Source organism: Dasypus novemcinctus, chromosome 8 (genome assembly GCF_030445035.2).
Source record: "Dasypus novemcinctus isolate mDasNov1 chromosome 8, mDasNov1.1.hap2, whole genome shotgun sequence".
NCBI classification, from domain to species: Eukaryota; Metazoa; Chordata; class Mammalia; order Cingulata; family Dasypodidae; genus Dasypus; species Dasypus novemcinctus.
Window position 1 is genome coordinate 99446512 of NC_080680.1, and position 26991 is coordinate 99473502.

The 26991-nt window shown below is 43.1% G+C and overlaps 1 protein-coding gene across 11 annotated transcripts in view; it reads left to right on the forward strand.

The window, feature by feature from the left end:
- The window catches only part of CDK5RAP2 (CDK5 regulatory subunit associated protein 2), a 256300-nt gene extending 237932 nt beyond the window's left edge, over positions 1–18368 (forward strand). For 6 of the 11 annotated variants that reach the window (XM_058302477.2, XM_071217029.1, XM_058302481.2 and 3 more), the window contains 7 exons: positions 220–468; positions 3100–3177; positions 4178–4443; positions 6909–7052; positions 13011–13137; positions 17749–17795; positions 18259–18368. In XM_058302477.2, the coding sequence (XP_058158460.1) occupies positions 220–468; positions 3100–3177; positions 4178–4443; positions 6909–7052; positions 13011–13137; positions 17749–17795; positions 18259–18315 (968 nt within the window). In that variant the 3' untranslated portion in view covers positions 18316–18368. The remainder of the gene's footprint in view (positions 1–219; positions 469–3099; positions 3178–4177; positions 4444–6908; positions 7053–13010; positions 13138–17748; positions 17796–18258) is intronic. The other 5 variants (XM_058302480.2, XM_071217031.1, XM_058302483.2 and 2 more) reach the window with 1 other exon arrangement.
- The last annotated feature ends 8623 nt before the right edge of the window (positions 18369–26991 follow it).

Here is a 26991-nt window from a genome sequence, read left to right on the forward strand (position 1 = left end):
AAAATTAATTTCCAGCTTTTATTTAGCCTGTGGAATAGCAGCAATTAAGTCTGCCAATATTTTTGTTTTTAAAGTCAAGTTGTTATTTTAAATTGTACGTAGTTCTCAGGAAGAGGGAGGATGATGGTTATGGGGGGTTTAAGACACCCCTGGGTTCCTTTAATGACTGACCTCCAGGTCATGGAGCATATTAAGGCTTCCCTCTTTACCTGTTCACAGAGGCCAGAGCTGAGGCATCAGGAGAAGGCTGGAAGGGGCAGGACCCTTTCAGGGACCTGCACGACCTCCTGACAGAGATCCAGGCTCTGCGGGCACAATTGGAAAGAAGCATCGAAACCAACAGCACTCTGCAGAGCAAGCTTGAGGAGCAGCTGGTGCAGGGCGAGAAGGCAGCACAGGAAGCAGCACTTACTTTGACTGTCCAAACCCTATCCATCCCCGAACAGCCTCTTCAGCTAGACAAACATGGTACTGCATCTGCCTCTCCCTCACTTTTTAAAAATGCAGCTCTGTGCATCTTTGCGACATGTGAGCTTCTGAATAATGCCCTTGCCCCACAGACGTGTCTTTTCCATTGACAGCAGCCATGTTCTACCCAAAGAGACAGGGGACCTAACTGCTAATTAGCTGTCACCTTTGGCAAAATGCTGTAACCTCCGTCTGGGGCCTCTTAGTTCCCAGGGAAGTGGTGTTTGGGCTTCCCCAGCTGCCCTCATTATTTCCAGTCTTACGCCTTCCAATCCATTTGGTCCTGTCCACATCACTCCACTGCTGAAAATCTTTTCTAGCTCCCTATTGCCTTTAAGACAGAATCTAAACTCCTTACCCTGTGTTCAGTATCTTTCAAGATCTGGAAAGCAGCATTGCAAGTTTGAAAAGTGGTTCTGTTTTTGCAGTTTTCTTGCAGTTTTTAATGTCTCACCTAGACAGACTTTGTAGGGTAGCAGAAAGAGGACAACACTGGGGTTCTGGTCCTACCTCTGCCAACTCCACAGTGCAGGGCTTTGAATAAACTAACAAATGGTCAGCCTCAAAGCAGTTGGCCATGCCATCCTCTTTGCTCTATGGGCAAAGGAGCTAAGTCCCAGAGAGGGGAAGAGACTTTGTAGGCACAGCTGGAGCTACAAACCGCTTTCCGTTTCCAAGTCCAGTGGTGTTCCTGAACCATCATGTAACTTTCTGGAACCTCACTTGTCTGGGGATAGTCATCCTAATGTTCCCAGGGTGGGTGTGCGAATCCAGTGGGACAAGGGATATCAGTGCACTTCAGAAACAAGGAATGTTGTACAAAAGTTTGGACTTATTTTTATTCGTATTGGAAATTAACTCTATTATCCTATAATTTTAAAATTCTTTTAAAGAGCTTCCTATAAACTTGCTTTGGAATTTGTATTAATTGTTCCTTGGTTTCTTCTTGATAAAGATTTTAGGATTTTAATCAAAAAGATGTAATAAATTTAAAAAGCCAGAAAATAATCTTTCATTATTCTACAGAATGATCATTTTTTACTTTATGTATTTCTCTTTATTTGTTAGTCAAATGCAGGCAGGAATTTATACTCTTCAAATTGTCTTTGTATCATTCTGTGTCTTTCCTTTGCTTTTGCCCAGTATTACATCATAGATGTTTTTCTCTGCTCTTACATAGGCTTCCTGATTATTGTTTGCAGATTATTGTCAGTCACCAAACCATTCCTTATTAATTATTAAAGTGGTTTCTGATTTGGGGCTTTAATAGCCACCCTCTAAGTTAATATGCTTTTTGCTGTTAAACAGTTTTCTTAGGATAAATTCCTACTAGGAGAAACCCTCAAGGTTGGAAAGGTACATACTGCCCTTCAACATGTTATGTGCATCAGCAGTGTACAAAGGTAGCAGTATTATCATGACTTTATCAGCATTGGGCATTAGCCTTTTAAATATGTCTGCTCCTAGTCCTTTTAGGGGCCTTGAGGGGACCAAGGAGATGGTGGGGTAGATCGGTAGAGATTGCAGCATTGCCGGTGGTGCCCAGGACGGGGCTTTGGGCAGCTTAAGTGAGAGGGCAGTTGACCAGCACTTGCCTGCTTTTGAAATTTGTTTAAGGTCAGTCCAAGAATGCTCTCCAGAATAGTGTGTTCACAATTCACAAGTGCTACTTGAGTAGAGAAGTTCTCCAATTTTCTTGAGGTAAGATCAGAATTATTCTGTAGGTAGCAGCATTTCTTCCTTTGTAAAAGACTTTCCAGGACTGTTTTTAAGTACATCAGTGTGAAAATTCTGCCCTAAAGTCTGCTTTGTTTTTGGCAGAAAGCAATTCCTCTTGGGCCAATCCCATGGTCTCAGGAATTGTAGTGCCCTCTCAGGAGGCACTGTGGTATGGTCAGCTCCACCCCTGAGTGATATGTGGTGCAGAGCTCTGATGGGGGATCCTGAGACCTGGACACAATCCTTGCTCTGCTACTGCCACTGACACTCTGGGTAATGCTGGGCAGATTGCTTCCTATCTCTGCCCTCGGTCTCCTGTGAAAAACTTGAATCACCATGCCATCCTGCCCACTGAACTGTTGAGATTTCATATGTAAAAGTGTTTTCTTAATTATAAAGTCTTGCTTGAAGTACCTAGTACAGCACCTACTGATCTTGCCTCTTTACCATTTTTCAAGTTCATCACACCCATCCAGTTCTCACACACCCCCATCCTACTTAGGATTGCTCTTCTTGGCCTGCCATTTCTTTCCCTCTTCTTTACCATGCATTACTCACAATCAGGCTTAAAATGTAACACAAGTGGTAATCTTTGGGAAGCCAAGGTGGGATTAACACTCCTCAATCTGAACTCCCACAGACCCTGTGCTTCTCTCCTTTAGCTCTGATCACATGGAGTCTCAACTGTTTACTTGCCTGGACAAGAGAATTCTTTTAAGGAAAGACCTGGGCTTGGTCTCTGCAAAAGAGATACCCAGTGATGATTTGAATGAATGCATGTGTGTGTCTGAATAAATATATATATATATATATGTTACTTTACTTTGTTTTCATTCAGTTTTCACTCAAATGGTGACAACAGTGAAACGAAAACTGAGAGTTTATTTTCCTTCCCTTCTTTTGCATTTGCAGGTAGTAATGAATGTCCCATAACAAATGATAACTCATATGATTTGTTTGATTCTGCACTGGCAGTACAACCAAAATCAGGTACAAAGCTGAAGTCTTTGGGTAACTATGGCAGGGTTGGTTGTGGCATTGTTAAGTTGAAGAGGAGGATGTCCCTGGTACCAACTCGAGAGGGTCTGTGGAAGGGATTTGGGATTTCAAATCTGTAGTTGATATTATTGTGGTGTCCTCTCCAAGTCGGTTAATCCTTTCTTACATGGTCTCCACCTCAGAAATTTCAACCAATCTCTGCCTGAGATTAAATTCTGACCCTTTAGTATGGTCTTCAAGCCCTCTAGGATACAGCCCCAGTGAGTCTTTCCAGATTTATCCCTCTGCCTTTGTGCAGCCACCCAGATGACTCACCATCTATCTTCTCTCACTGTGCCTTTGTAGTGCAATTCCCTTTTCCTTGACCACTCGCTGTTCCTTCCTTGCAGGTAAAAATCTTACTACTACTCAAGGCTCATCATGTACGCAACTTCTTTGTGAAATGCCTTTTCTGATATCCTCAGTCAGAATTATTTTCACAAACTTCCGTTTTGGTCCAGGAGTAAAAAGCAACAAATTTTTACCTCTGTTTAGCATAATTATTGCTACCTGTTCAACCCAGATCAACAGTTGCTTCTTCATGGAAACCTTCCTTGATCCTTCCCTTCCTGCATAGAAATTGATTCTTTTTTCCTTTGAGCATCAGTTCTTCATCATTGTACTGTAACACTTTCCACACAATATCTGTTTTCTAACTAGACCATGGGCTTCTGAAATAAAGGCACCCAGCTTGATTCATCAGTGTGAATCTGGGGTTTTCCATCGAGTAGGTGCTCAATAAATGTTGGTTGGATTGAGTTGAGCTTCTCTCACAAGACAAGCCCAGCATTGGGTAATCTACACACAGAGGTCCAGGAGTCAGACCTCTTTGTCTGTCTGGGCTTGGGTCTGGTGGCATTTGGGTCTCTCCAAGCTAGCTTCAGGATTAGAACCTCCCTGATTGCAAGGAACTGTCCCCGATAGATCTGACCTCTTGCCTCTTGTTTTGTAGCTTCAGAGACTCCTTTGTTTTCTGGAAATGAAATGGATTCTCTCTCCTGTGACAGTGGCAGCTCAGCTACCAGCACCCCATGCATGCCTCATCTGGTTCCTGGCTACTGCCTGTGGGCCAACAAAAGGGGCTGCCATATCCTGGGCCTGACTGAGGACTACAATGCCCTGTGCAAACAGATTGGTCAGGGCCAGAGGCTCCTTGCTGAAATGGACATTCAAATCCAAGAAAATCTCAGCCCTACAAGTGGAAAGCTGGAAACAAAGGTAACTCAACCAACAGAGCTGGAAGAGAGAGGTACTCACTTGGAGAAGTAAAGTGAAAGGAGGGATAAGGCCCAGAGAAGAGAGACCAGAAAATGTAGCTCATGAAATCTCAGAGGTCTGGTCCAATCTGGAGAGGTAGGATGGGGATGCTATTTGTCGTTGAGGTTTGAGTTAGTGTCATTGTTTTGCTGTGATTTGCTCTTACACCACCTGCCTCTGTTTATCCATTCTCATTTACTCATTCACTTATTTTCTGCCCTTCTGTCTATCTGTCTCTTGGTATATCCATCCATTCATCTATCCAGTTTTCCTGTCCATCGACCCATCCAGGCCTGTGTGCTTGGACTCTGGGATTACTGTTGTGGACAAGATAAGATGTCCTCAGCCTCATGAAACACATGGACAACCATAACATAATTTCTCAACCACTATGTAATGAGCTCCCTAATGGGAGATACCCTACAACCACTTCAAGATTGATAGTGTCTCTTATCTCTTCCTACAGAAGAACTTTTTATATGATATTTTATTTATTTATTCAGAATTTCAGAAAAATTCTGTGAAGGTAGGTGATGTCATTCCCATTTTACAAATGAAGTTGAAGTAACTTGGAGCATTTGAGATTTGAACTCAGTTCTCTGTGTCCTTCAAGACCCTCTTTCTATTCCATGACACTGCTCCCTGAAGGACAGTGCTAGCCATCTCATTCACCTATGCAGAACCCATCACTCCTCCCCAAGAAAAGTCTAGAAATCAAAGGATTTCTAATTTCTAGCTCTGGCTCCTGCCTACCTCCCTACCATCATCTCCAACTTTCCCCATTTTATTTTCCACTCTGATCAGGTTGGGCTGTAGGCTGTTGTCCATGCTTGCTAGCCACATCCTGCTTCCAGCTCTCCCTCCTCTATATCCCCCTGGCTTGGAATCCCCAAATTCCTTTTACCTGCTCGTCCTCCCTGCTCATCCTACTATAATCAACTTCATGATAAAGGGCTCCTTTATTGAGGATCCATGTACTTGACATACATTTACTCATCCACTGCCTGCAAGGCTTGGGTCAAGTTTCCTTTTTCCCCCAGTCTGGACTCGACCTCTTAACTTCCATGGACCACATTTTCTGGTCCCTCTTCTCAGGTCCTTATTGAGGATACTTGAGCCACTGCTTCCTGATTCCGGTGTTGCCTTTTCGTTTTGCTAAATTACAAAAAACTATTTGGCATTTTGTATTCTACTAGATAATAAACTTTGGAAGAGCAGGGATATTGTCTATTTTGTTCAATATTGTATATCTACTACCTAGCACAGGGCCTGGTATGGAATAGGTGCTCAGTAAATATTTGTTGAATGAGTTAATAAATATTAATAAGATTATCTTTATTTTTTATTATAATCTTTATTGCATGAAAGCTAGAAGCTGGAAAAATTTAGAAAATATCTATAAAAACAGAGTACTTACGGTATTAAAAGTTTGTACACATATTACCAGTTTATAAAATTTAACAATACTGGCTCATAAATATATACATATCATATTTTCACTTTAACATCATATTATAAACATTTTCCCTATCTCCAGTATTTTTCTAGAACTTGACTTTTAATAGCTACCAAATAGGCTAACCTGTGGATGTACCATCCTCTGTTTACTCTTTTTCCTGTTTGTTGGACAGATAAGGTGTGATAAGCATCCTTATGCATAAATCTTTGATCACATCTTTGGTTTGTTTCTTAGGATGAATTCTTGGAAGTGGAATTACTGGTTCAAAGGGTTTGAATTTTTCAGGCTTTTGATAACTATTGCTGTATTACTTTCCAAAAAGAATATATCTCCATTTAACAGTGTCAGTCTCACTATACCCATGCCTTCACTGAGTATTTTTATTTATAATGAGTTTTGCCAAATCGATAACTAAAAAGTGTTGTGTCCTTTTATTTTGTGTTTATTTTATTATTTGTGAAAACAGATATCTTCTAAAAGTTTTTACATTTCCCTTTCTCTGAGTTACATCCTTTCTCATGCCCCTTCTATCCCATCAACTTGCTTGCTTCTGCCAGCAGGAAGGGCAAGCAAGACTTCAAGTCCCTAATATCATATTCTCATTAAGCAGAGGCATTTGAAGGGGACTGCTAAAGAAAAAAACATTTGTGCTACTTTACCTGCTGTTGACCCAGTTGCCTGCCTGAGAGTCTCCATGGGCTGCTCTTCTTGGCCCAGTGACATGGTTAACAGTGGTGGTTACCAGTCATAGTCATTAATTGGGCTAAAATCACCACTGAAATTCTCTTATAATCCATAGTTCACTAAGTCTTTAAGAACAGTAAATTGGTGTCATCTGTCACCAGGCTCTTGGTCAGCAAGGAAACACAAGCCCTGTGGAGATTTATGCTGCCCATTAGAGGTGGCTTGCCCATAATCTTGCTCAAGACTGCACATAACGTCCTTCTCATCCCCCTGCCCCATGTAGGGTCCACACTCAGTGCCACTGAACAGGTTTGTCACCAGCATGAACACAGCCAAGGTGATCCTGGAAGAGGCCTTGAGATTACTGAAGCTTTTCTGGAGAGTCTCACTCCCCACTGATGGCCAGTGTACCCTGCACTGTGAGCAGGTAGGTGGTAACATGTGGATTCAGAGACTTACTGTTGCTGCCAGGGGCCTGTGTCTCAGTCTCCACTGGGCCTAGCTCAGGGCACATGTGCCCTCAGTTTGGGGTATGTATCCGAGGGAGGGGAAGTCACTACCTTTGTTAAGTGTCACATGCCAGGCAACATGCTGGCTGCTCCACTGTGTTCCTGCCTGATCCCTTGCATTGCCATGAACCTGGGCTGTATCCTTGACCCAATTGTGTCCCCACGCCTAGCACATCTATGTTGAGTTGAATCCTGTCCGCATTCTACACATGAGGAGGACTGAGACTTGGGAGTTGAGGCACTTACTTAAGGTTACAGAGTTGATTTGAAAACCAGTATTAGAACCCAAAGTTTATTCTTTCACTTTTACAGATTTTAAGTCCCAGTGTATACTCATGGACTAGCTCGTTCTTTTCTACTCAAAATCCCTTTTATTTTAGATTCATTTATCTGGAACTTCTGATTTCCTATTGAGAGCAGTTACACCATATTTTAGTGGGCCTTTTTAAAAATCTGTTTTAACTACTTAGGAATGAGCAGAAATTCTCCCCTGATTTTTGTCTGTAGGATGCATGAATGCCCACTCTAGCTAATCAGGAAAATCTCCCTGGAAGAAGGAGCATGAAGGCCAAAGAAGAGTTAGGACTCTTGGCTTGGTTGCCTGATAGAGATACTTACCCTCATTTATCTACCTAAAATTCTTGCCAAACACCAGGACGAAGGCAGAGGGGAAATTTGCATTCTGTGATATTACATGATTTACTTAAACTTCTTTTGACCGCTCTTAGATTTATAAAAATGGTAAAGAAGTAGCCAGGAAGGCTTTTTGCTTTGGAGGTTCCAACAAGCCTGTCCTAAGATTTCTTCCTTGGAAACCTGGGGAGGAAGTTTGGATGCGCTAAGCTCAGGGAAGTACATAACCAATCCTTGCACAGCCCCACACTAACCTTTCCATTCTTATAACCTACCAAGCCCTTTTCCATCTTAGGCTTTCATACAGACTGCTTGGAATGGTCTTTCTCCCTCCTACACCCCAGCTGGCTGGCTCCTTCTCACCTTTTAGGTCAGCTTAAATGTGACTTGAAGATCAGAGAGAGTTCCTTGATCACTAAGTTATAGCATCCTGCTCATTTTCATCATAGCCCTTATCACAAGTTATAATAATTTATTTGTTTACTTAATGTCTGTCTCCTTACATTTACCAAGAGGGACCATGTCTCTTTTGTTTAGCACTATATGCCCTATGCTTAACACAGTGCCTGCCCCATTAAATGCATGTTTGTGAATGAATGAATAATTGCCTCCCATATCCCCAAACTAGTACCTGCCCCATGTGATTTTCTGAGCACAACATGTCTGAACTAGACAAGTTTGATCTTTAACACATACATTGCCTATTGTTTTTTGTCCTCAGCAGACGCTATTATCTGTTTGTTAAATTGGTGGAATGCACTTCTGACTTATATCATTGTAGTCCAGTTTTTCTCCCCAAATTGCAAATCATTCCAGGGACTGACCATTGCTCATGATGATTTGCCCTTCTGTCCAAAGGTTTCTGGGTAATTGATTGTGCTCATGCTAGCATCATAGACTTTTAGAGCCAGAAAAAGGACCTTAGAGATGCTCTGATATGATTGCTTTATACACAGAACCCCTGTGTGGTGTTAAATTGCCTCTAGCCACTTTTCTGGCACTGCCTATGTTTCTTCTAGTGCCTTTTGCTTGGTGTGAAAAGTGTGTAAAGTAGATTTCTAAGTTTTCACCAGCAAGCCTAATGGTATTTTTTGAGCTGGCATTTTTTCTTAGTGTAATTAATTTGCCTTTTGCATTTAATACACCACCCCCTGCAGTATAAGTAGCCAGAGGATTGCCCTAGAAAGTGTGTTTCCTATGCATCAGTTTATTTAAAAAAGTTATGTGTGGGGAGAATATAAATATGTACACGCATTTGCTTAGATTAACTTTAAAATGGAAGGATAAACAATAACAATAGGTTACTTACAGAGGTGGGAGGGAAGAAGATGGAAGCTAGATGTCTTTGAATAGATTTGTTTTATAGATTTGACTATGAAACTATGTATGTGTTTTACCTAATTATAAATAAAAATGAATCAAAATGAGAAAAAAGCAATTTCTAAAAATTGATAATAAGAAACAAACGAACTTTCCTGTATACACTGTAATTTGACTCTACATTCCTAGTAGAAAATACTCGAAGAAAGAACTGCAAAAAATATATATATAAGTAAACTGAACAGTTTTTAGTGATTATTTTGCTAGTGATAATATTGGTATTGGTTTTCTGAAAATATTGCATTTACATTGTAAGACAAAACAAATAACTGATATTAATCTCATTAGGAACATAAAAGATAGATATAAATTTAAATTGGAAATAGCAGTATGAAGTCAGGTGTATTTTCTATTTAAAACATTTGGGGAGTGGATGTAGCTCTGTGACTGATTGCCTGCCTCCCATGTATGAATGAGGTCCTGGGTTCAATCCTTAGTACTCCTAAAAAAAATTTACTAGCTTTCTCTACTTAAAAGGCTTTAGAAACAATGACTAAACTAATAACCAATGAGCACCCCTAGGACCCAAATTGTGGTTTCTAAATACCTTTCCCACTAAAAGGAACTAGAGAAATGGTTTGATTCTAGGCCTGGGGCAGAAAATGTGCAATATGCATTTGGAACAACTTTTCATCCTAGTAAGAAAGGGAAAAAAGTGCAGAAGTGGGGTACCTGTAGATTTGCATTGGTTCTCAAAGTATGGAGGCTGGACCAGCAGCATTAGCATCACCTGGAAACTTGTTAGAAATGTCAAACCCATGAGTCGGAAACTCTGGGAGTGGGGCCCTATAGTGTTTTTTACAAGCCCTCTAGGTGGCTTTGAAAACCACAGGATTAAAAGAAAACTTAAGAGACGTATCAATAAAATGCAATAAAATGGATCCTGAGTCAAACAAACTAATTGTTTCATAAAAATAAGGTTATGAAGCAATCAGGGAAATGTGTCCACTGATTGCACATTTGGTTGTACTAAGGAATTATTGTCATTTTTTTGGGTGTAATTATGGTATTGTGGTTATGTTTCTAAGAAAGGATCTTTTCCTTCTAGAGATACATACTGAAACATTTTATAGGTGAAATGATATAGTTGGTTTCCACAATTGATTTCAAAATAATCTGAGGATGAGGATGGGCATAGATATAGATGAAATAAGATTGGCTATGAATTGATAATTACTGAAGCTGGATGAGTACCTAGGGGCTCATTATTCTTTTTCTAAACCTTTTGTAAGTGTGTGAGATTTTTCATTATAAAAAGGAAAAACCTGCTCCAAAAGTCAGGCTGGGATCGAATGTGGATGAAGAAGTCAGAGGTTTCAGGGCCTAGGGTGAAGGGAGTGGCTTTCCCTTCCGTACTAGGCCTTTGCCTTCAGAAAGAGTTGTTCTCCTGAACTCCATTGGGTTTCAGGCACTCTGCTATACAACTCAGCATCTCATTTTATCCCTTACAGTATTCTTCAGAGGGTTAGGTATTATTATTCCCACTTTCCAGAAGTAGGAACCGAGGCTCCAAGAGGTTAAGTAACTTTCCCCAGTGTCATTCAGCCAAGAACTGACTGGGCTGGGCTTTGGAGCTCCTGCTGTTTTTACCATGGTATAATTGTCATGTAAAAATGAAGGTTTTAATCCAGTGGAACAGCAAACACATAATTAAAAGTCCTTGTTTTAAATGCTAGGTCGAATGTGTACAGGGTGTTAGGAGAGTGCAGATAAAAGCCTACCAGTTTTCAAACAGTCTCTCAGCACCTACTCTAGGCTAGACCCTTTGCCAGGTGCTTGGCCATCAGAGCAAAGAAGTGATCTCCACCCTCATTGATCTCCACCCTCAAGGAGCTGATAGTCCAGTAGAGGAAGCAAACAAATAAATGACCAGTTACAGTAGAGCATGAGATGGGCAATTATAGGGGAGCACTGGGCACCAAGGTAGCCCAAAGTAGCAGTAATCCACCTAGACTCCTGGTGGGGAAGGGGTCTCAAGGAAAGCTTCCCAGAGGAGGTCATGCCTGAGCTGACCTTAGAAAGAGGAATTGGGATTAGGCCAGCAGTGAAATAATTTTGCCCCTGTGTTCAAGCATTATCTCATTCAAGTTGTGCTCGACTGCAGGTGATAGATGGGTCAGGGATTATTATTCCTGAGGCTATGAATGTCGAGTGACTTTGCCCTAGAATGTGTGCCCTCTGGAGCCATGACCGAAGCTTAAATCTTTGTGGTCTCCTTTTTATGAAGAAGAGAAAACCTAATATTTAAATCAGGATCTGTTTTGGAAGAACAGTTGAACCCCTTGTACCTGACGTGACTGACTAATTTTACCAGTAAATTAAAGCAAGAAATATTTTAAAAATGATATGTACCTTAAACATTTTAGTTTAACTTAAAACAGATAAATGTACCTTAATTTCCCAATCTTTTGATGTAGGGCCAGAGCCTTTTCTTTGAATATGGGTCTGCTGATTGTAGTTCTACATCTTCTTTCTTTCATAAACTACATCCATAATGTATGTCTGTCATTTCCAATTTCTCTTTCTTTAAGATGAAAAGTTAGACACATGCAAAACAATTTGAATATAGAAATTCTTTAGACTGTGTTCCTCCCACATCTTTTATAGTTGTCTCACCCACACCTAATTTGCCAGAAATGTGTTTTTTTAGTGACTTGCCTTTATCAAGTCTTTCCTGAAGCATAAGTTAGTTTTCAGACAACCAGTTCTCCCTTTTCATATACATATTTCATGGGTTTACTTAATATGTAATTAAAATGCATAATTTAATTACAAGTATGATTGCTATAAACATGCTTGAGAACAACCTAAAATGATTTTTTGTAAGCTAGCAATTCATTTCACCTCTTGGGAACAAAAGTGTTTTTGCTGTAGCAGAGTGTGGCCTCTGCCAGGGCATCAGTCAGTATATTTTAGAGAGAGAAAGGGAGGAAGTTTCCTTAACCCTGTGAGCTGGTTAAGTGGAAACTGATTAAGAATCTCTGTTTACTGTGTGCATCTTTAATTTCAGAGGAAAGGGGACTCTGATTTTGCTGTTTATCCACATTCTTCTCACTTCTGAAAAACCAAATGAGAGTCTCCTAATGTATCTTACTCTCTTAATACTTTAATATTGTCTTTTAAAATTTTAACAATGAGTTTTTTAAAAATTGGCATTAGAGTTTTTGTAAAAAATACAAATAATTCAGTTAAGATTTTAAAAATGAAAAATAAAATACTCTAAATCACATCTCTGAGAGATAGTAACTATTAACATTTTGATGACATTTCTATGCCATCAACGTTTCCTAGACATCTTGATGTACAAATACATGGAAAGAGATAAGACTTATTCAGTTTTATGAAATTGAGTCTATATAATTCATGTTGTTGTCGGCTTTTTTCTCACTTGTTATGATTATCTTTCCAGGTCAAAAAATACAGCTCTCCAGCATCATTTTTAATAGCTGCAAAATTACTCCATTATATGTAGATACCATAATTTATTATCTAGACCCCTACTGAAAAAAATCAGGTTGTTTAATTTTTGCTCCATGAACTATGCTGAAATGAACATCTTTTACATGGGCATCTTCTGGTGATTGTGTTACTGTTCTTTTGGGTAAATACCAAAGTGCGGAATTGCTGGGTCAGAGGTATTCAACCAATGGTCCCACCAGAGTGGAGGGAGAGTTCTTTCCTCACACTCCTACTATCACTGCTTTCTGCCCACTTTTACCAGTTTAATCAACAGAAAATGGTATCCAATTTTCCTTCAAATATCTTTGTAAATGAGGTTGAGCATCTTTTCACATGTTTTTATAATTCTTCCTATTTGATGTGATGGTTTCTTTATTCATTTTTCTAATTCGTTTTCTCTTTAGATTGGAGAAATGAAGGCAGAAATCACCAAACTACGCAAGAAATTGTTTGAACAAGAAAAAAAGTTGCAAAACACTGTCAAGCTTTTGCAGCTGAGCAAGCATCAGGAAAAAGTCATCTTTGATCAGTGTAAGTGAGCAGCGGTCAGGGGTGGCTGCGGTGTCTGACCACTTCCTGCCTCAGGATGGTGCCCAGCCCTAGTTTATCCACTTCAGAGCTCGTGGCTGTATGTAATCATGCCTCTTGTTAGTGGGTTTCTTTCCACACTTCATCCTTTTTGTGCTGATCAGACAAATGTATTCATTTAACAGACCTTTGTGGAGGGTCATTTGGTGCTTTGGACTGTCATCCCATCAGGGAGACAGATGTGTGGATGTGCAGTGATAGCAACATGCATAGGGTATTATGGGAGCATTGAGTGGAAGTAGGTAGGTTCCACTCTGTCCTGAGAGGTGGCCTTCATTGCCAAGGTGACACATGGGCTGAGTCTGAAAGGAGGAATGGGTGTTAGATAGAAGGGAATGGCTATCAAGGCAGAGGAAATGGCGTGGACAGCAGCAGAGAAGCTTTGTGTGTGAGAAACTAACAATGCTCATCTTGGTGGAGTAAAGGCTGCAAGTGGTAAGGGAAGGTGGGAGGGGTTCGGCTGACCTGGAACTGCATTGTGGAAGGCCTTTTGTGGACGGCCTTTTGTGGCAGGCCCAGGGCTGCTTCCTCTTAGAGCAGAGGATTGACCTGTCCCATCTGCATGCGAAAAAGGTTTGCTGGAGGCTGCTCACCAGTGAGGAGGAGGCCAATCCAGGAGTCCAGGCAGGAGACAGGAAGGGCCTTAGCCAGGGCAGGGTTGGTCATGAGAGGGTGAATTTGAGAAATATTTCTTGAGATAAATACAGAAACTCAAATTTAGAGAGGTTAAATAACCTTTGTAAGGTCAATCCCAGGTCTAATCTAGGTGCTTCCGAGATCATTTGGGAGCAGCTCCATATCTCTGGTTTAAACCCTGAGCACCCCTTCACCCTGGGTGTTTGAAGGAGCTGGCAATAGCTGAGTTTCCCTGGCCAAGCCTCTTGGCTGTCTGCCTGTCAATTTCTCTTGTCTTAGGAGAACTGCTGACTGAAGTACTTTCCTGTCTTGAGCTGTGAGCCTGCCTTGTGCTGCTTTTATCAAAGTCCAGTGTTTCTGAGACACACAGAACATAGATTACTGCCAAATAGGGCCAAGTAGGTGTTCTCATTAGCCACCCCTGGGGAACCTTCTTAAAAAACCAACTCTGTTAGACTGGCAGAGTTTGAACTGCAATAGAGAGAGAAGCTTAGTCACTGAGCAAGCTCCAAGTTTCTGCTTCACACCCTCTCTTGCCAGCCTCTGAGGCTACAGATGAACAAATGACGGGGGAGGCAAGCAAAAATTAGGTGCAGGACATGTGCCAAATACATCCCAGACAGTCTGAGAGATGGTTCAAGGCATTGGACCGATTGCATCTTGAGGGGTGAATGGGAACTAGTCAGACAGTGAAGAGACAGGAGCAGTATCCTGGTACAGGCCCTCATGGGTAGATTCCCTGTCATGAGAGAGAACTGAGTGTTCAGGAACTTGCCTAAGCCATGCCCAGGCTCTTGCTATGAGAGATGAGGTGGGAGAGGTAAGTAGGGAGCTGGTCACAAGAGGCCTTGTGAGCCAGGCTTAGGAGTGAGCAGCAGGGACTAATGAGTCTGTTTGTGTGTTAGAAGATCCTCATGGCATGGAGGGCCAGGAGGTGGAGAAAGCTCTTTGGGGCTGCAGCAGTCCTCCAGATGGGCAGCAGTAAGGCCTGATGGGGGCAAGGCAGGGCCATCGAGGAGGTGAAATGGTTTTGAAAGATAGTAAGGAGGTAGAGTCTGCAGAGAGGTGGATATCGGGGGCTGTTCGGGCCTAGGGATTCATTCACTCAGAGAAAAGGAGCACTGGATGGGACGTGGGGGGAAGACAATCTTGGTTTTGTTTGAGGTGGCTGTGGAACATTTGGTTAGGCTCCTGGAACACCAAGGGGGAGGGAAGTGATGCATTTGTCCAGACCCCAATTCCAGAAGAAGTTAGAACTCACTTCACTGGTGTCTCTCCTCAGCAGCCCTGAAGTCACAGAGCACATGAGTTAACCCCACTTATAGGTGAGGAAATTCCAGAAGTAGGCAAAATTAGGTTCAGATGGGTTAAGTTACTGGAGCAGATTCAGAGAGCCAGAACCCAGGCCCCCTCATTTCTAGGTCATTGCAGCATGGAATTATTGAATGAGCACAGTTCAAATCTCCACTTTCCTGTGTGACCTGAAGTAAATGATGTCGCTAACTGAAGATAGTAATTCCAAAGGACTCAGACTGGCCAGATAGGCCTGGGTTCTAGTCACAACTTTATAAGAAGTGTCTCAGTTTTTTATTCTGTAAAATGGGGGTGCTGAAGGTACCTAAACTTGATTGTACTTTGCACAGTGCCTGGGACAGACTAGATTCTTGACAAAGTTCCCTGCCTCTTTTTTTCCCATTAGGTCTGACAGAATCCTATAGAGGAGGGGGCAAACCATTAATAGTCAGAAAAAAAATGAACATCCCATAACATTTACCATCTCTGTAAGATGTTCTCACCCATCTCTGAATCTATCAGGCCTGGCTCAGGGGCCCTGCTTCGAGCAGGGTAAGGGCTTTGCCCCAGGTCACACAGCTGGTGGCTGACCTGGCCTTGGGACTCCTCCTATGGCCAACTTTGCAGCTAATCCAGAATAGTCAGGTCCTTGACAACTTCCCAGTACTTCACACCTCATAGGTCCGTTTCTGGCTGAAAGGACAAAATGAAAGCGCAGTGTCCCCTCCTCCCCATTCTACACTCAGTGACAGGGAAGAGCCTGGGCCCAGCTGATCACTGCACCTCCTCCCAGAGACTGCAGGGGGCAGTAAGGAAAGGTCATTGCCTTATAGCCTGAGGACCCCTGGGACCACCTGCTTCACTTGTGGGCCTCAGGTCCACATTGGCATAATGAGGACAGTAATTCCTACCCCATGGAGTTGGGGAGGGGCATTCAGTGAGGTCACCTGTCTTCTGGTAGATAGCACTCAGCTTAGGTGGAAAGAGGATTGGACTGAGTTGGACAGACCTGGGTTGAAGTCATATCTCTTGTGATGGGGCAAGTCTTGATTTGAGGAAAGTTTTACCTTTCTGACCCTCTCAGTCTCTTCATCTTCACCACAGGGATTTCTGTGCTTTAGAATGTGGACAGTGCTGTTCACTTGTCAGGGCCTGTTCATATCAAATTTAGATGTTGCATTTCTTACTTCCTAACTTGGGCCAGGTTAGCTTTAGCTCTTCTACTTAAGTTTTGTTCTTTAGATACTTTCAGTATTGTTACAAAGTTATTTTTAACCCCCACAGCCATGATCAGTATATTTTTTCTGGGTCATAGGCCCCTTGACTAATGTCAAAAAAGCTTTGGTCTCTCTCCTCAGACATACACAAAAATGTGGACAGTTTCCAAGGATTTAGGAACATCCAAAGCATATCCATGTTTCCAGGTGAAGAACTGCTTCCCTGTAGCATGGGATGAGGGTGCAGTGGGTCACAAAGAGAATTGGCTGTCTCCAAAATTCATTTTGTCCAGGTCAAAAGAGAGCCCACACCTCTGTCACTTCCTCCATGTCATAGATTAAAAATAGACTTTGTTCCCTCCAGATGAAAAGTCTGTAAGGCAAGAAGTAAATATTTTCTCTAGGCTACCACATGGTACCTAATCTGAATAAGCCACTGGGGAGTTGGTGGGAATTGGGCCTGGTGAGGAGGTGTGAGTCCATTTCTGCCTTGGGCACTGTTGACCAAAGGCCTAGTTTCAGAAACCTATGTCTGTCCCCTACCAAGGGATTAAGTGGATTCCTTGGCTTTTGCCAAGCCCCTAGGTAGATCCCTGATCAGGCTCAGAAATCTGTTTAATGGTAGCATTCCTGCCACTGCTAGAGTTTGTGTTGAAAGAGAAAAAGATTGAGTGAAGCAACTGCACTTTATAATGAAAGGCTGTGGCACTCTCTTTCCTCCCCGGGAGTTCTGATACATTGAAGATTTGCCCGTTGCCCAGATCAGGGGTGTCAGGATTGGCAGAACCTCTGAAATCATCCCCTCCAACCCCCACTTGCCCAAGTAGACGGCAACTGCCCAAGGGACCCATGTTGGGCTTTTCTACCAGCTAAAGGACAGGCTAAGAAGAGCAATGCCTAGAGTTCTTCCTCTCAGGTACTTAGGAGCCTGCTGTAAGAACTGTGACTTTACAGAATTGCTCGCCACCCTGAACTTGGACCTTCATATATGGGTATACTTGGAATGGGGCACACCCCCTGCACAGAGCTGCTTCTCCAGAGCACCTAGGCACCAGGCCTCTGCGTGAGCCCTAGAGATACACCAGATCCAGGAAGCCATGAAGAGTCTCATTTTGTCTTTTATAAAGGTAGCACACTCCACCTCTGGTATCAGTGTGAGATTGTGGCTCAGCATGGACATGAAGAAGTCTTTCTATCCCACCCTTTCTTCTTGAGATAGATTATTTGGTCCTGGGGTGTGTGATGGGACAGGTACGGCCTTTAGACCTCTTCGTTTTGGCCTGGATGCTTCAGTGTTGCCCATGTGGCTGGACTCTTTGGGGTTGGGGGTTGGGGCCTCCTCCTCCCTCTGCACTTGGTCTTTCTGGGCATCTGAGTCTAATCATTCCATTCTCCACTCTCTCCTCAGTGGCCGTAACCCACAAAATCCTTCGGAAAGCCAGAGGAAATCTGGAGGTAATAACCCCTTGAGTTTCTTTCATCGGGGTAATTTGGGGGATAGGGATGTGTACTGGGCCAGAAATGACTTCTTTTTAAAAATTAACTTGAAGGTGAAACCAGGGGACATGTTTTCCTTAAAGACTTGTATTTTTGTCAGCAGTGCAGGAAAAGTTTCATATTTTCATGCTCATGTCATCAGTGATTATTCTAATTTTTAAATTTTTATGCAAATTTTGTGAATAATAACTACAGCAAACAGTACCTGGCACATAGTAGGCATTTGACAAATATTTCTAGAATATTGAATGAATACACTCTGACCACTTTGTCATTTTCTTTTGTAAATACTTACAGATCAGACAGTATGTTTTTGGAAAGCAATTTCTGAATAACAGTTTCACCTTTAATTCTGTCAGAGATCTTACTTCAGAAAACCTACAATGGACCTAAAATATTTTTTTTCTCTCCCCATTCCCAGCTTAGGCCTGGGGGTACCCATCCAGGAACATCAAGTCCCAGCAGACCAGGCTCCTGAGGAGAACTTACAGCAAATAAAGCTTGTGGTTCCCCCACCGAGGTCTCTCACAATCTCTTATAAGTGTGGTTCTTACTTATTGAGAAAAAAGGGCTGTCTGGACAAAGAGATCTATTTCTTCCTCTTAATGTTTTCTATCCTAAAACATTGAGTTAAGGGTTGTGGTAAAAACAGGTGCAGGTGCTCTGCAACAGGGTTTTACAAAGGCATTGAGTGTTTGGGGTGCCTTTGGGAGTATGAGACCTGGCCATAAGGCACTATGCAAATCTGTGGGTTTCACTCTGCCTTGGACTTGCTTAATACTAGGCTGACCCATGGTTAGAAGATTCTACAGAAATGTTGCATTATTTTCAATATGATTTTCAGTTATTAAGGAGTTTCAAAGGCCAGGCCCCAACTTCTGAGTGGGACTGTCTAGGGTCTTGGGAGCCCTCTGGCCCTCAGACGCTGCCCCGAGCTCTCACTGCCAAGGCCACTTGTGTGTCTGGAGGGAGTGATTATCCATGCAGTGTGACCAGACATTGAAGCCTCTACCTGACATGTGTGCAGCATCTCACAGTCACTACACATAGCCCCATTCTAAGGTGCAGTCATTTCTGATTAAGGAAAGAGCAAAGGGAGACCCAGGGCTGGGACTTGGCATTTGCCTTTGCCCCATAATGATAGTGATCATCCCCACTTGGCTGTCCCCATTGCTGCCTATTGCCTTTGCTTGCTACAATCCCATCATTGGACTTACATTTCGTTATCCTTTATCTTTGCCTTGATGTCCCTGGGAAATAAACAGGGTAGGGATGAGCCTCATTTACAGGTGAGAAGAATGCCTGGTCCAGAGTCTGCCTGATAACCAGTGACAGAACTGGGACTCCACAGTTATACTTTGACATGATACAGAGCTACTCAGCTCAGCTCTTTACCCCATAAACCCCCTCCCCACTCTCAGGTGCCACATAGCAGGTACCAGCCTGGCACATGGACCTCATTTCATGTGGCATGGTTGGGAACATTTTGAATTCTGATTCAGTCTCCCTCTATTCATTTGGATGACCCCTCAGTTTGCCTTCCCTTTGGAATCACTTATTCCTGGATTTCATCCTCTGAGCATGACCTCCTGTCCTTCCAGTTTGCTTGCTATCTCGTCATTTTTCTGGTTTGACTCTTGGAGATCTTGGTCTCAAGGTCTCTTTGCCTTTTCCCTTATCCATCAGCTTCTTTCTCATCTTCAGTTCCTTTATCATCAAGTTTTTTTCAAATCTTGCTTCCCAAACTAAATATATCCTCCACCCTGCAACAGCCAAGGTTTAGAAAAATCATGCATCTGACCAGGAAGCTCCTCTGTCCAAACACATTAGTGATTTCTCCCTGTTAACCTGCAGATTCAAGCCCAAGCCTTTAACAAGGTTTATGAGAACCCCCAGTCTGGTCCCTGCCAGCACCTGGGCTTCCTCTCTAATTCCAGGCAAAATGAACTCTCTTCAGCTCACTTTGGGGTTTTTTTTGTTTTGTTTTTTGTTTTTTTAAAGATTTTTAAATTTATTTCTCTCCCCTTTCTCGCCCTGCCCCATTGTCTGTTCTCTGTGTCTATTTGCTGCATCTTCTTCTTTGTCCACTTTTGTTGTCAGCGGCATGGGAATCCGTGTTTCTTTCTGTTGCGTCATCTTGTGTCAGCTCTTCATGTATACGGTGCCATTCCTGGGCAGGCTGCACACACTTTCGTGCTGGGCGGCTCTCCTCATGAGGTGCACTCCTTGTGCGTGGGGCTCCCCTACGCGGGGATATCCCTGCGTGGCAGGGCACTCCTTGCACGCATCAGCACTGTGCATGGGCCAGCTGCACAAGGGTCAAGGAGGCCCGGGGTTTGAACCACAGACCCCCCATTTGGTAGGCAGACGCCCTAACCACTGGGCCAAGTCCACTTCCCTCTTCAGCTCACTTTGAAGGTGCCATGCTGCTCTTCCCAACCTTGGCTTATGATGTTCTCATTCTTTGAAATGCTCTTCCCTCCCTTTATTTTTGGTAAGGTTTTTTTTTTCATTCTTTCTTTTTAATTGTCTTTTTTTTTTTTTAAAGATACATAGATCATAAAAAAAATAGTACATTAAAAAGTATGAGGTTCCCACATACCCCACTTCCTACCCCATCCCTCTCCTACCACATCAACAACCTCTTTCATCATTGTAGCACATTCATTGCATTTGGTGAATACATTTTGGAGCACTGTGACACTGCATGGATTATAGTTTACATTGTAGTTTACACTCTCCCCCAGTACATTGAGTGGCTTATGGCAGGATATAAAATGTCCAGCATCTGTCCCTACAATATCATTTAGGACCACTCCAAGTCCTGAAAATGCCCTCCCATCACATCTCTTCCCTCTCCCTGCCCTCAGCAACTACCATAGCCACTTTCTCCACATCAATGATATAATTTCTTCCATTGCTAGTCACAGTAGTTCTATAGTAGAATACCAGTAAGTCCACTCTAATCCATATTTTATTCCTCCATCCTGTGGGCCTGGGATGGTGATGTCCACTCCACCTCTAAATCAAGAGGGGGCTTAGATCCCACATGGCTGATGGATGCAATTCTCCTGCTTGTAGTTGTAGGCACACTCAGTTCCCTGGTGTGGTGGTTGACCATCTTCACCTCCCTGTTAGCTGACCTGGGTAAGTCCAACAAACCAGAGAGGAGCTGTTGCAGCTGTGTTGGGACTCAGGGTAAGCTTTTAGTGGTTCTTCAGAAATCATTTTTCCTTCCTTTGGGAAGCATCCCCTAACCTCTGATACTGGCTAAACCATCCTGTCCTCTCTGCTCTTGTTAACCCACATTCCCTCATTGCAAATCATTCTCCACTTGTCTGAGCTCCTGGAGAGCAGTCCCATGTTTGCCATTATCTCCAACGCCTAGCCCAGTGCTTGGCACATGGAAAGGGCTGAGCGAATGGGGTCAGGCCCTGAGGCAGGGGCTCTGGGAACCCAGCTGGCCATTTGGTTAATTCACCCACACCTCTTCAGAACACAGTAGTTCCCAAAGTAAAGTATGTTTTTACTCCCCAGTTTAGTCATGTGGATGTATTCCCAGCCTTGGCCTATGAATGCTTTCCTCTTTTGGTAGGCAGAGGAGCAGACACGTTTGTTTGGGCTGGATAGTGACCAAGAGCAAACTCTGCAAATAAGAACAATTTGGACCTTGAAAAAACCTCCATTGTCCCTGACAAGTTAATTTTACCAGCAGCTGAATCCAGGAGGTTCTGAAGCAGTAATCAGAAAATGCACCAGCTTCCCATTGGTAAAATTAATTACCACGGGTGCCTGAGGAGCATTACCTGAGAAAAACAGCTGCAAAGACAATATGTATAGGAAAAAGGTCTAGGGAAGAAGCACGGGCCTCTAGAACCTCCAGGAGCCTTGCCTTGGAATGGCATTTGATGTCATTTTGGGAGGCTACCCTGCCCACTTCCCTGTTATGAGCCCTAAGGTTAAAAGTATCCCTTCTCCCCATGCCAGGCCAGTGCCCACCTGGACAGCAGTAATCATACTGTATCATCTCATTAATCCTCACCACCCTATACATTTTGTAAATAAAACTGAAGAGTGGAGGGTGGCATAAGTGGTGGAGCCAGGATTTGAACCTGAGTATCAAAACCTGTTTTCAAAAACTGCGGCCCTACCCTCCATTACAAAATATCTCTAGACGACCAGAGCAGGGACCCAGAGACCCGCAATTGAGTTCCTTTACACAGCAGCACAGAGAACTACTTGTAAATGGGCTGTAGATGAGAAAGAGTGATCATGTCAGTAAGTTCTCAGCATTGTGAAGGCCGAGAAATATGCCTGGGGGATCCTGGCCCTGCCAAACTGCCTCTTCAATCTTGGCCATATTGTAAGTCTAACTCAAAAATTCAATTATCAAAATTACTCATCCTGCCTCCTAAGCAGCCCAGGAGGAGAAAGGCCAATGTAATGGTCTTCAGGGACACAAGTTTGCCTCTTGCCACAATCAGGGCCTTCCCATCACACACTGCTGGGCACCAGGTGGGGTGGGAATGGGTGCACCAGTTTGCCTGTTTGTCTCTGTGAGTTCTACCTCCATAGTGCATAGGCTGGAGTTATCCTTGGCCTTTCCCTCTCCTTCTCCCTGCACATCCTGCTCAAGATCATGACTGCTTTATTCTCTCTCTCACAAGGCCATCCACTCTGTTCTTAATCTCCACCATCACCTTAGCCCAAGCTTCCACCATTTCACATCTGGACCAATGACTGCTATAGCTTCCTACTTGGTCTCTCCACATCTGCTCCTACTTCCTCCAAACTATGTATGTAGTCCCCTATCCATACTACAGCCAGAGTGATACTTTAAAATGCAAAACTGATAATATATTATCTCCCTGATTTAAAACGTTGAATGTTTCCCATTGCATGGTGACCGACAGGCCCTTGGTTTGTTGTGTCCTGCCCATTCCTTTAGTCTCTATCAGCTGCCTGCCCTCTCATCTCCCCATGGTCCAGCCACACTAGCTGTGGTAGTCAGGGTTCTCTGGGGAAGCAGAACCAGACAAGATATATATATATAATGTGAATATGAAAAATTTTCACAGGAATTTGCTCATGCAACTGTGAGGATGGGCAGGCTGGGAGCTGGGAACTCCAATGAAGGTTTTCAATGAATTTCCCAGAAGAAGCTGGCTGGCTGAAATAGAGATGGAAATTCTCTCTTCTGACTACTAGAATCATCACTTCTCCAGTTAAAGCCTTCCAAATGATTGGATGAGATTTCTCACATGGTTGAGGGCAGTCTCCTCAGTTGACTGTAGATATAATCAGCCATAGATGCAATCAACTTACTGATTATTTAAATCTACAAAACATCCTCACAGTAACAATTAGACCAGTGCTTGCCTTACCAAACTGGATACCATAACACAGACAAGTTGACCCATGAATATAACTGTCACACTGACCTTTCTCCTCTGGATCTAGGGCCTTTGCACATGCTGCCCTGGCCCAGCAGGCTCCTACCCACTTCCCTGGCTTCTCTTGCTGGTTGACTTCTACTCATGCCTCAGAGTCAAGTCAAAGAAACTTCCTGGCTCCTCTCTCCTCCAGATTAGATCAATAGCACCTATTATATGCTGGCACAGCATGATGCTCTTCCTGGTTCTTGGCCATTGTGAATTTAGACTGTGCATGTAAGCGTGATTTTGGAGGGTTATGCCTCTCTGCTTCACTGCCTGAAGCTCCTTGAGAGCACAGACTTGTGGTTTGCTTACCACTCTAGCCCTGGGGTCTTGCATTCACTCACCAAACATTCCCAGAGTTTCTCCCACCTCTTAAAAGAACTCTGACTGATGGGAGAACAGACAAGTAATACTTGGAAGTATTGTTGAGGGAGTCCCACGAGCTGGGCAGTTCTTGCAGCATTATTGTGTGCAGTCTTCGTAATAGTTCTGAGGTGGAAGTACTACTGCCACCCTGTTTGCCAAGTAAAGGACAGGCACAGATCACCTGCTCCAGATTATACAGCCAGATACAAACTGAGGCAGGCAGCAGACAGGCAGGCTGGCCCCAGGCTCCCCACTACTACTGCAAGTGAGCAAAGAGGGCTGGTGTTGGCTGGGATGGGACCCGCACTCTGCAGTATCTGTTTCTACTCGAGGCCTACTTAGAAGGTTCTATCATTGGATGCAAAGCTCAGACCTGTCCCCAGTTTGACTGACCTCTGCTAGTCTCTGGTCCTCAGTTCTCCATCCCGCCGTGGGAGACAGGAAGTTGGAGCCACCTCTAGCCCATCCCTTTTAGCTCACCTCTCTGTCCTTATGGTTTCCCAGGTCACTTCCAGCTCTGTCCACCTGAGGTTTGTCCATTTTGACCCCATCCTTGGGAAACCTGTAGCCCCTGCCGGACCCCAGAGGGTAGCACTGGGCTCTGTGAGCCTTTCCCTCTTGATCTAGTTGTTAATAAAACTGCGTGGTGGTTATCAGCCACTCTTCCTACACGCTCCTCCTTCAGACACCACACGCACATCATCGTTAACAGACATCCACATGAGGACTTAATTATGTGTTTTTCAGGTTTAAAAAAAATCCTATGCCAATTCCTTCCCCCACACAGGACAATGTGTGGTCCTAGTTCATTTGTGGCACTGGATGGCTGGTTACAGCAGACAGGGAAGAGGGAGAACACAGGGCCGCTTTGGCTTCTCTCCAGCGGAAACGACAGCAGATGAGGGGCGGTGGACATGAGGCACCAGGTTACAAGGCTCCTTGGTGGTGGAAAACAACAGCTGGAAGCCTACTGGAATATGCATGTGCATGTGCACAGGTGCATGTGTGTGTTCAGGGCTTGTGGGAAGCGGGATGGGGTGTCATACTCAGTATAGAGGGATTTGCAGGCATTCAGTTTTTGTTTTTAATTAAAGAAATCATGGATTTACAGAACAAACATACATATAATACAGGATTTCCATATTAACATCTTGCATTTTGTGGTACATTTGCTACCACATATAAAAGTGCATTTTTATAATTGTGCTATTATTCTAGACCAATGGTTTAACTTAGGGTTTGGTGTTTGTGTTGTGCAGTTCCATAGATTTTTTTTTTTAATTTTACTTTTCATTAGAGAAGTAATTTTACAGAAAAATCATACATAGAATGAACTTCCCTTATACTACCCTATTATTAACACCATGCATTAGTATAATACATTTGTTACAATTGATGAAAGAACATTTTTTTTCTGTGCTATTAACTAGTTCATGGTTTATTTTAGGGCTTACTCTTTCTGTTGATAGTCCTATGGATTTTTAAAAATTTAATTTCAAAGGAGGCTTTAGATTACATAAATGTTACATTGAAAATATAGGGGGAGTCCCATATACCCCACCCCCTCCCTGTCTCACACTTTCCCCCATTAACAACATGTTTCATTAGTGTGGTATATTTGTTACAATTGATGAACATATATTGAAGCATTGTTACTAACCATGGTCTATGGTTACATTATAGTTTATACTTTGTACTGCACAATTTTATAAATTTTTTTTAAAAGATTTATTTATTTATTTCTCTCCCCTTCCCCCCCACCCCGGTTGTCTGTTCTGTGTCTGTTTGCTGTGTCTTCTTTGTCCACTTCTCTTGTTGTCAGCGGCACGGGAATCTGTGTTTCTTTTTGTTGCGTCATCTTGTTGTGTCAGCTCTCCGTGTGGGCGGTGCCATTCCTGGGCAGGCTGCACTTTCTTTGCCGCTGGGCAGCTCTCCTTATGGGGTGCACTCCTTGCGCGTGGGGCTCCCCTACATGGGAGGCAGGGCAGGGCACTCCTTGCACACATCAGCACTTCGTGTGGGCCAACTGCACACAGGTCAAGGAGGCCCGGGGTTTGAACCACGGACCTCCCATGTGGTAGACGGAGGCTCTAACCACTGGGCCAAGTCTGCCGCCAATTTTATAATTTTTGACTATAATGTATAATGGCCTGTATCTGTCATTGCAATGTCATGTAAGAAAATACCAATGTCCCAAAATGCTCCATGTTACACCTATTCTTCCATCTCCCTCCCGTCAGAATTTCTGGTGACCACTGCCTTTATATCAATGTTACAAGTTCTTTCATTGCTAGAATAATAATATGTCTACTTTAGTCCATAGTTACATTCCCCCCCTTACGTTTCTTCATTTCTCAATCTTTGAGGATCTTGAGTGATGCCCACTCTGTTTCTGATTGAGAGGGGACTAGATCCCATGGGCAGATGGATGGAACAGTCTTGCTTGCAGTTGTAGATACTCTCTGTTTTGGGGGATGGACGTCCATCATCATCCTTTTGTTCCTTGTCCTGGGCAAGTTCAGTAAACTAGATAGTAGGTGTTAACAACTCCGCTGAAATTCATAGCTCAAATGGCATATGAGCAGACTGAAGATTTAAGTCTCTGGGACATATATTTAATGATATAATGCTAATTATAGGTTCAAATAAAAGGGGCAAAAGAGCCATGTGTAAAGAAATTATAAATGAATCTAATTCTGTTATATTGGGGAGCATATATTCCAAAGTAAGGCCCACTGACAGGCTGCCAAATTCCTGAGATTGTCTGCCCTGCTTATAGTGTCTACATGTCTTTAGACCCCTCAGGAGCTCCCTTGTTTGAAGCATTGTTTATTGTGGCATTCAGTTAGATCCTCCTGAGAAATGCATAAGCGTAACCTCTGGAATGACCTTGTGACTCACTTTGAAATCTCTTAGCCATAAAAACTCATTTGTATTTACCATTTCCCCCTTTTAATCAATGCATTGCTATTTGGTGCTTGGTAATAATCCCTCAGTGCCAGGGAGGCTCATCTGCAGAAGTCATGTCCCATGCGGGGGGAGGGGGAGTATATTTATATGCTGAGTTTGGTTTAGAGAGAGGCCACAGGGAGGCTTTCAGGAGGTAACTCTTAGGCAATATATAATACTAGACTAGGTTTCAGTTTCACAAGAACAAGGTTCATAAGTACAACCATCAATATCAAGGGCATTTTCGTCTGTCCTACTTTTCTTGGTACTGCCCATGTACTCAGGGGATTCTTGCTACTCTGTTGGAGAATGTAGTAGGACTTCCCAGAAGGGGAATTCAATATTCTTTCAGTTTTTGTGTAGGTCTCTACCCACCGAGACAATTCCCTATGAACACTTGA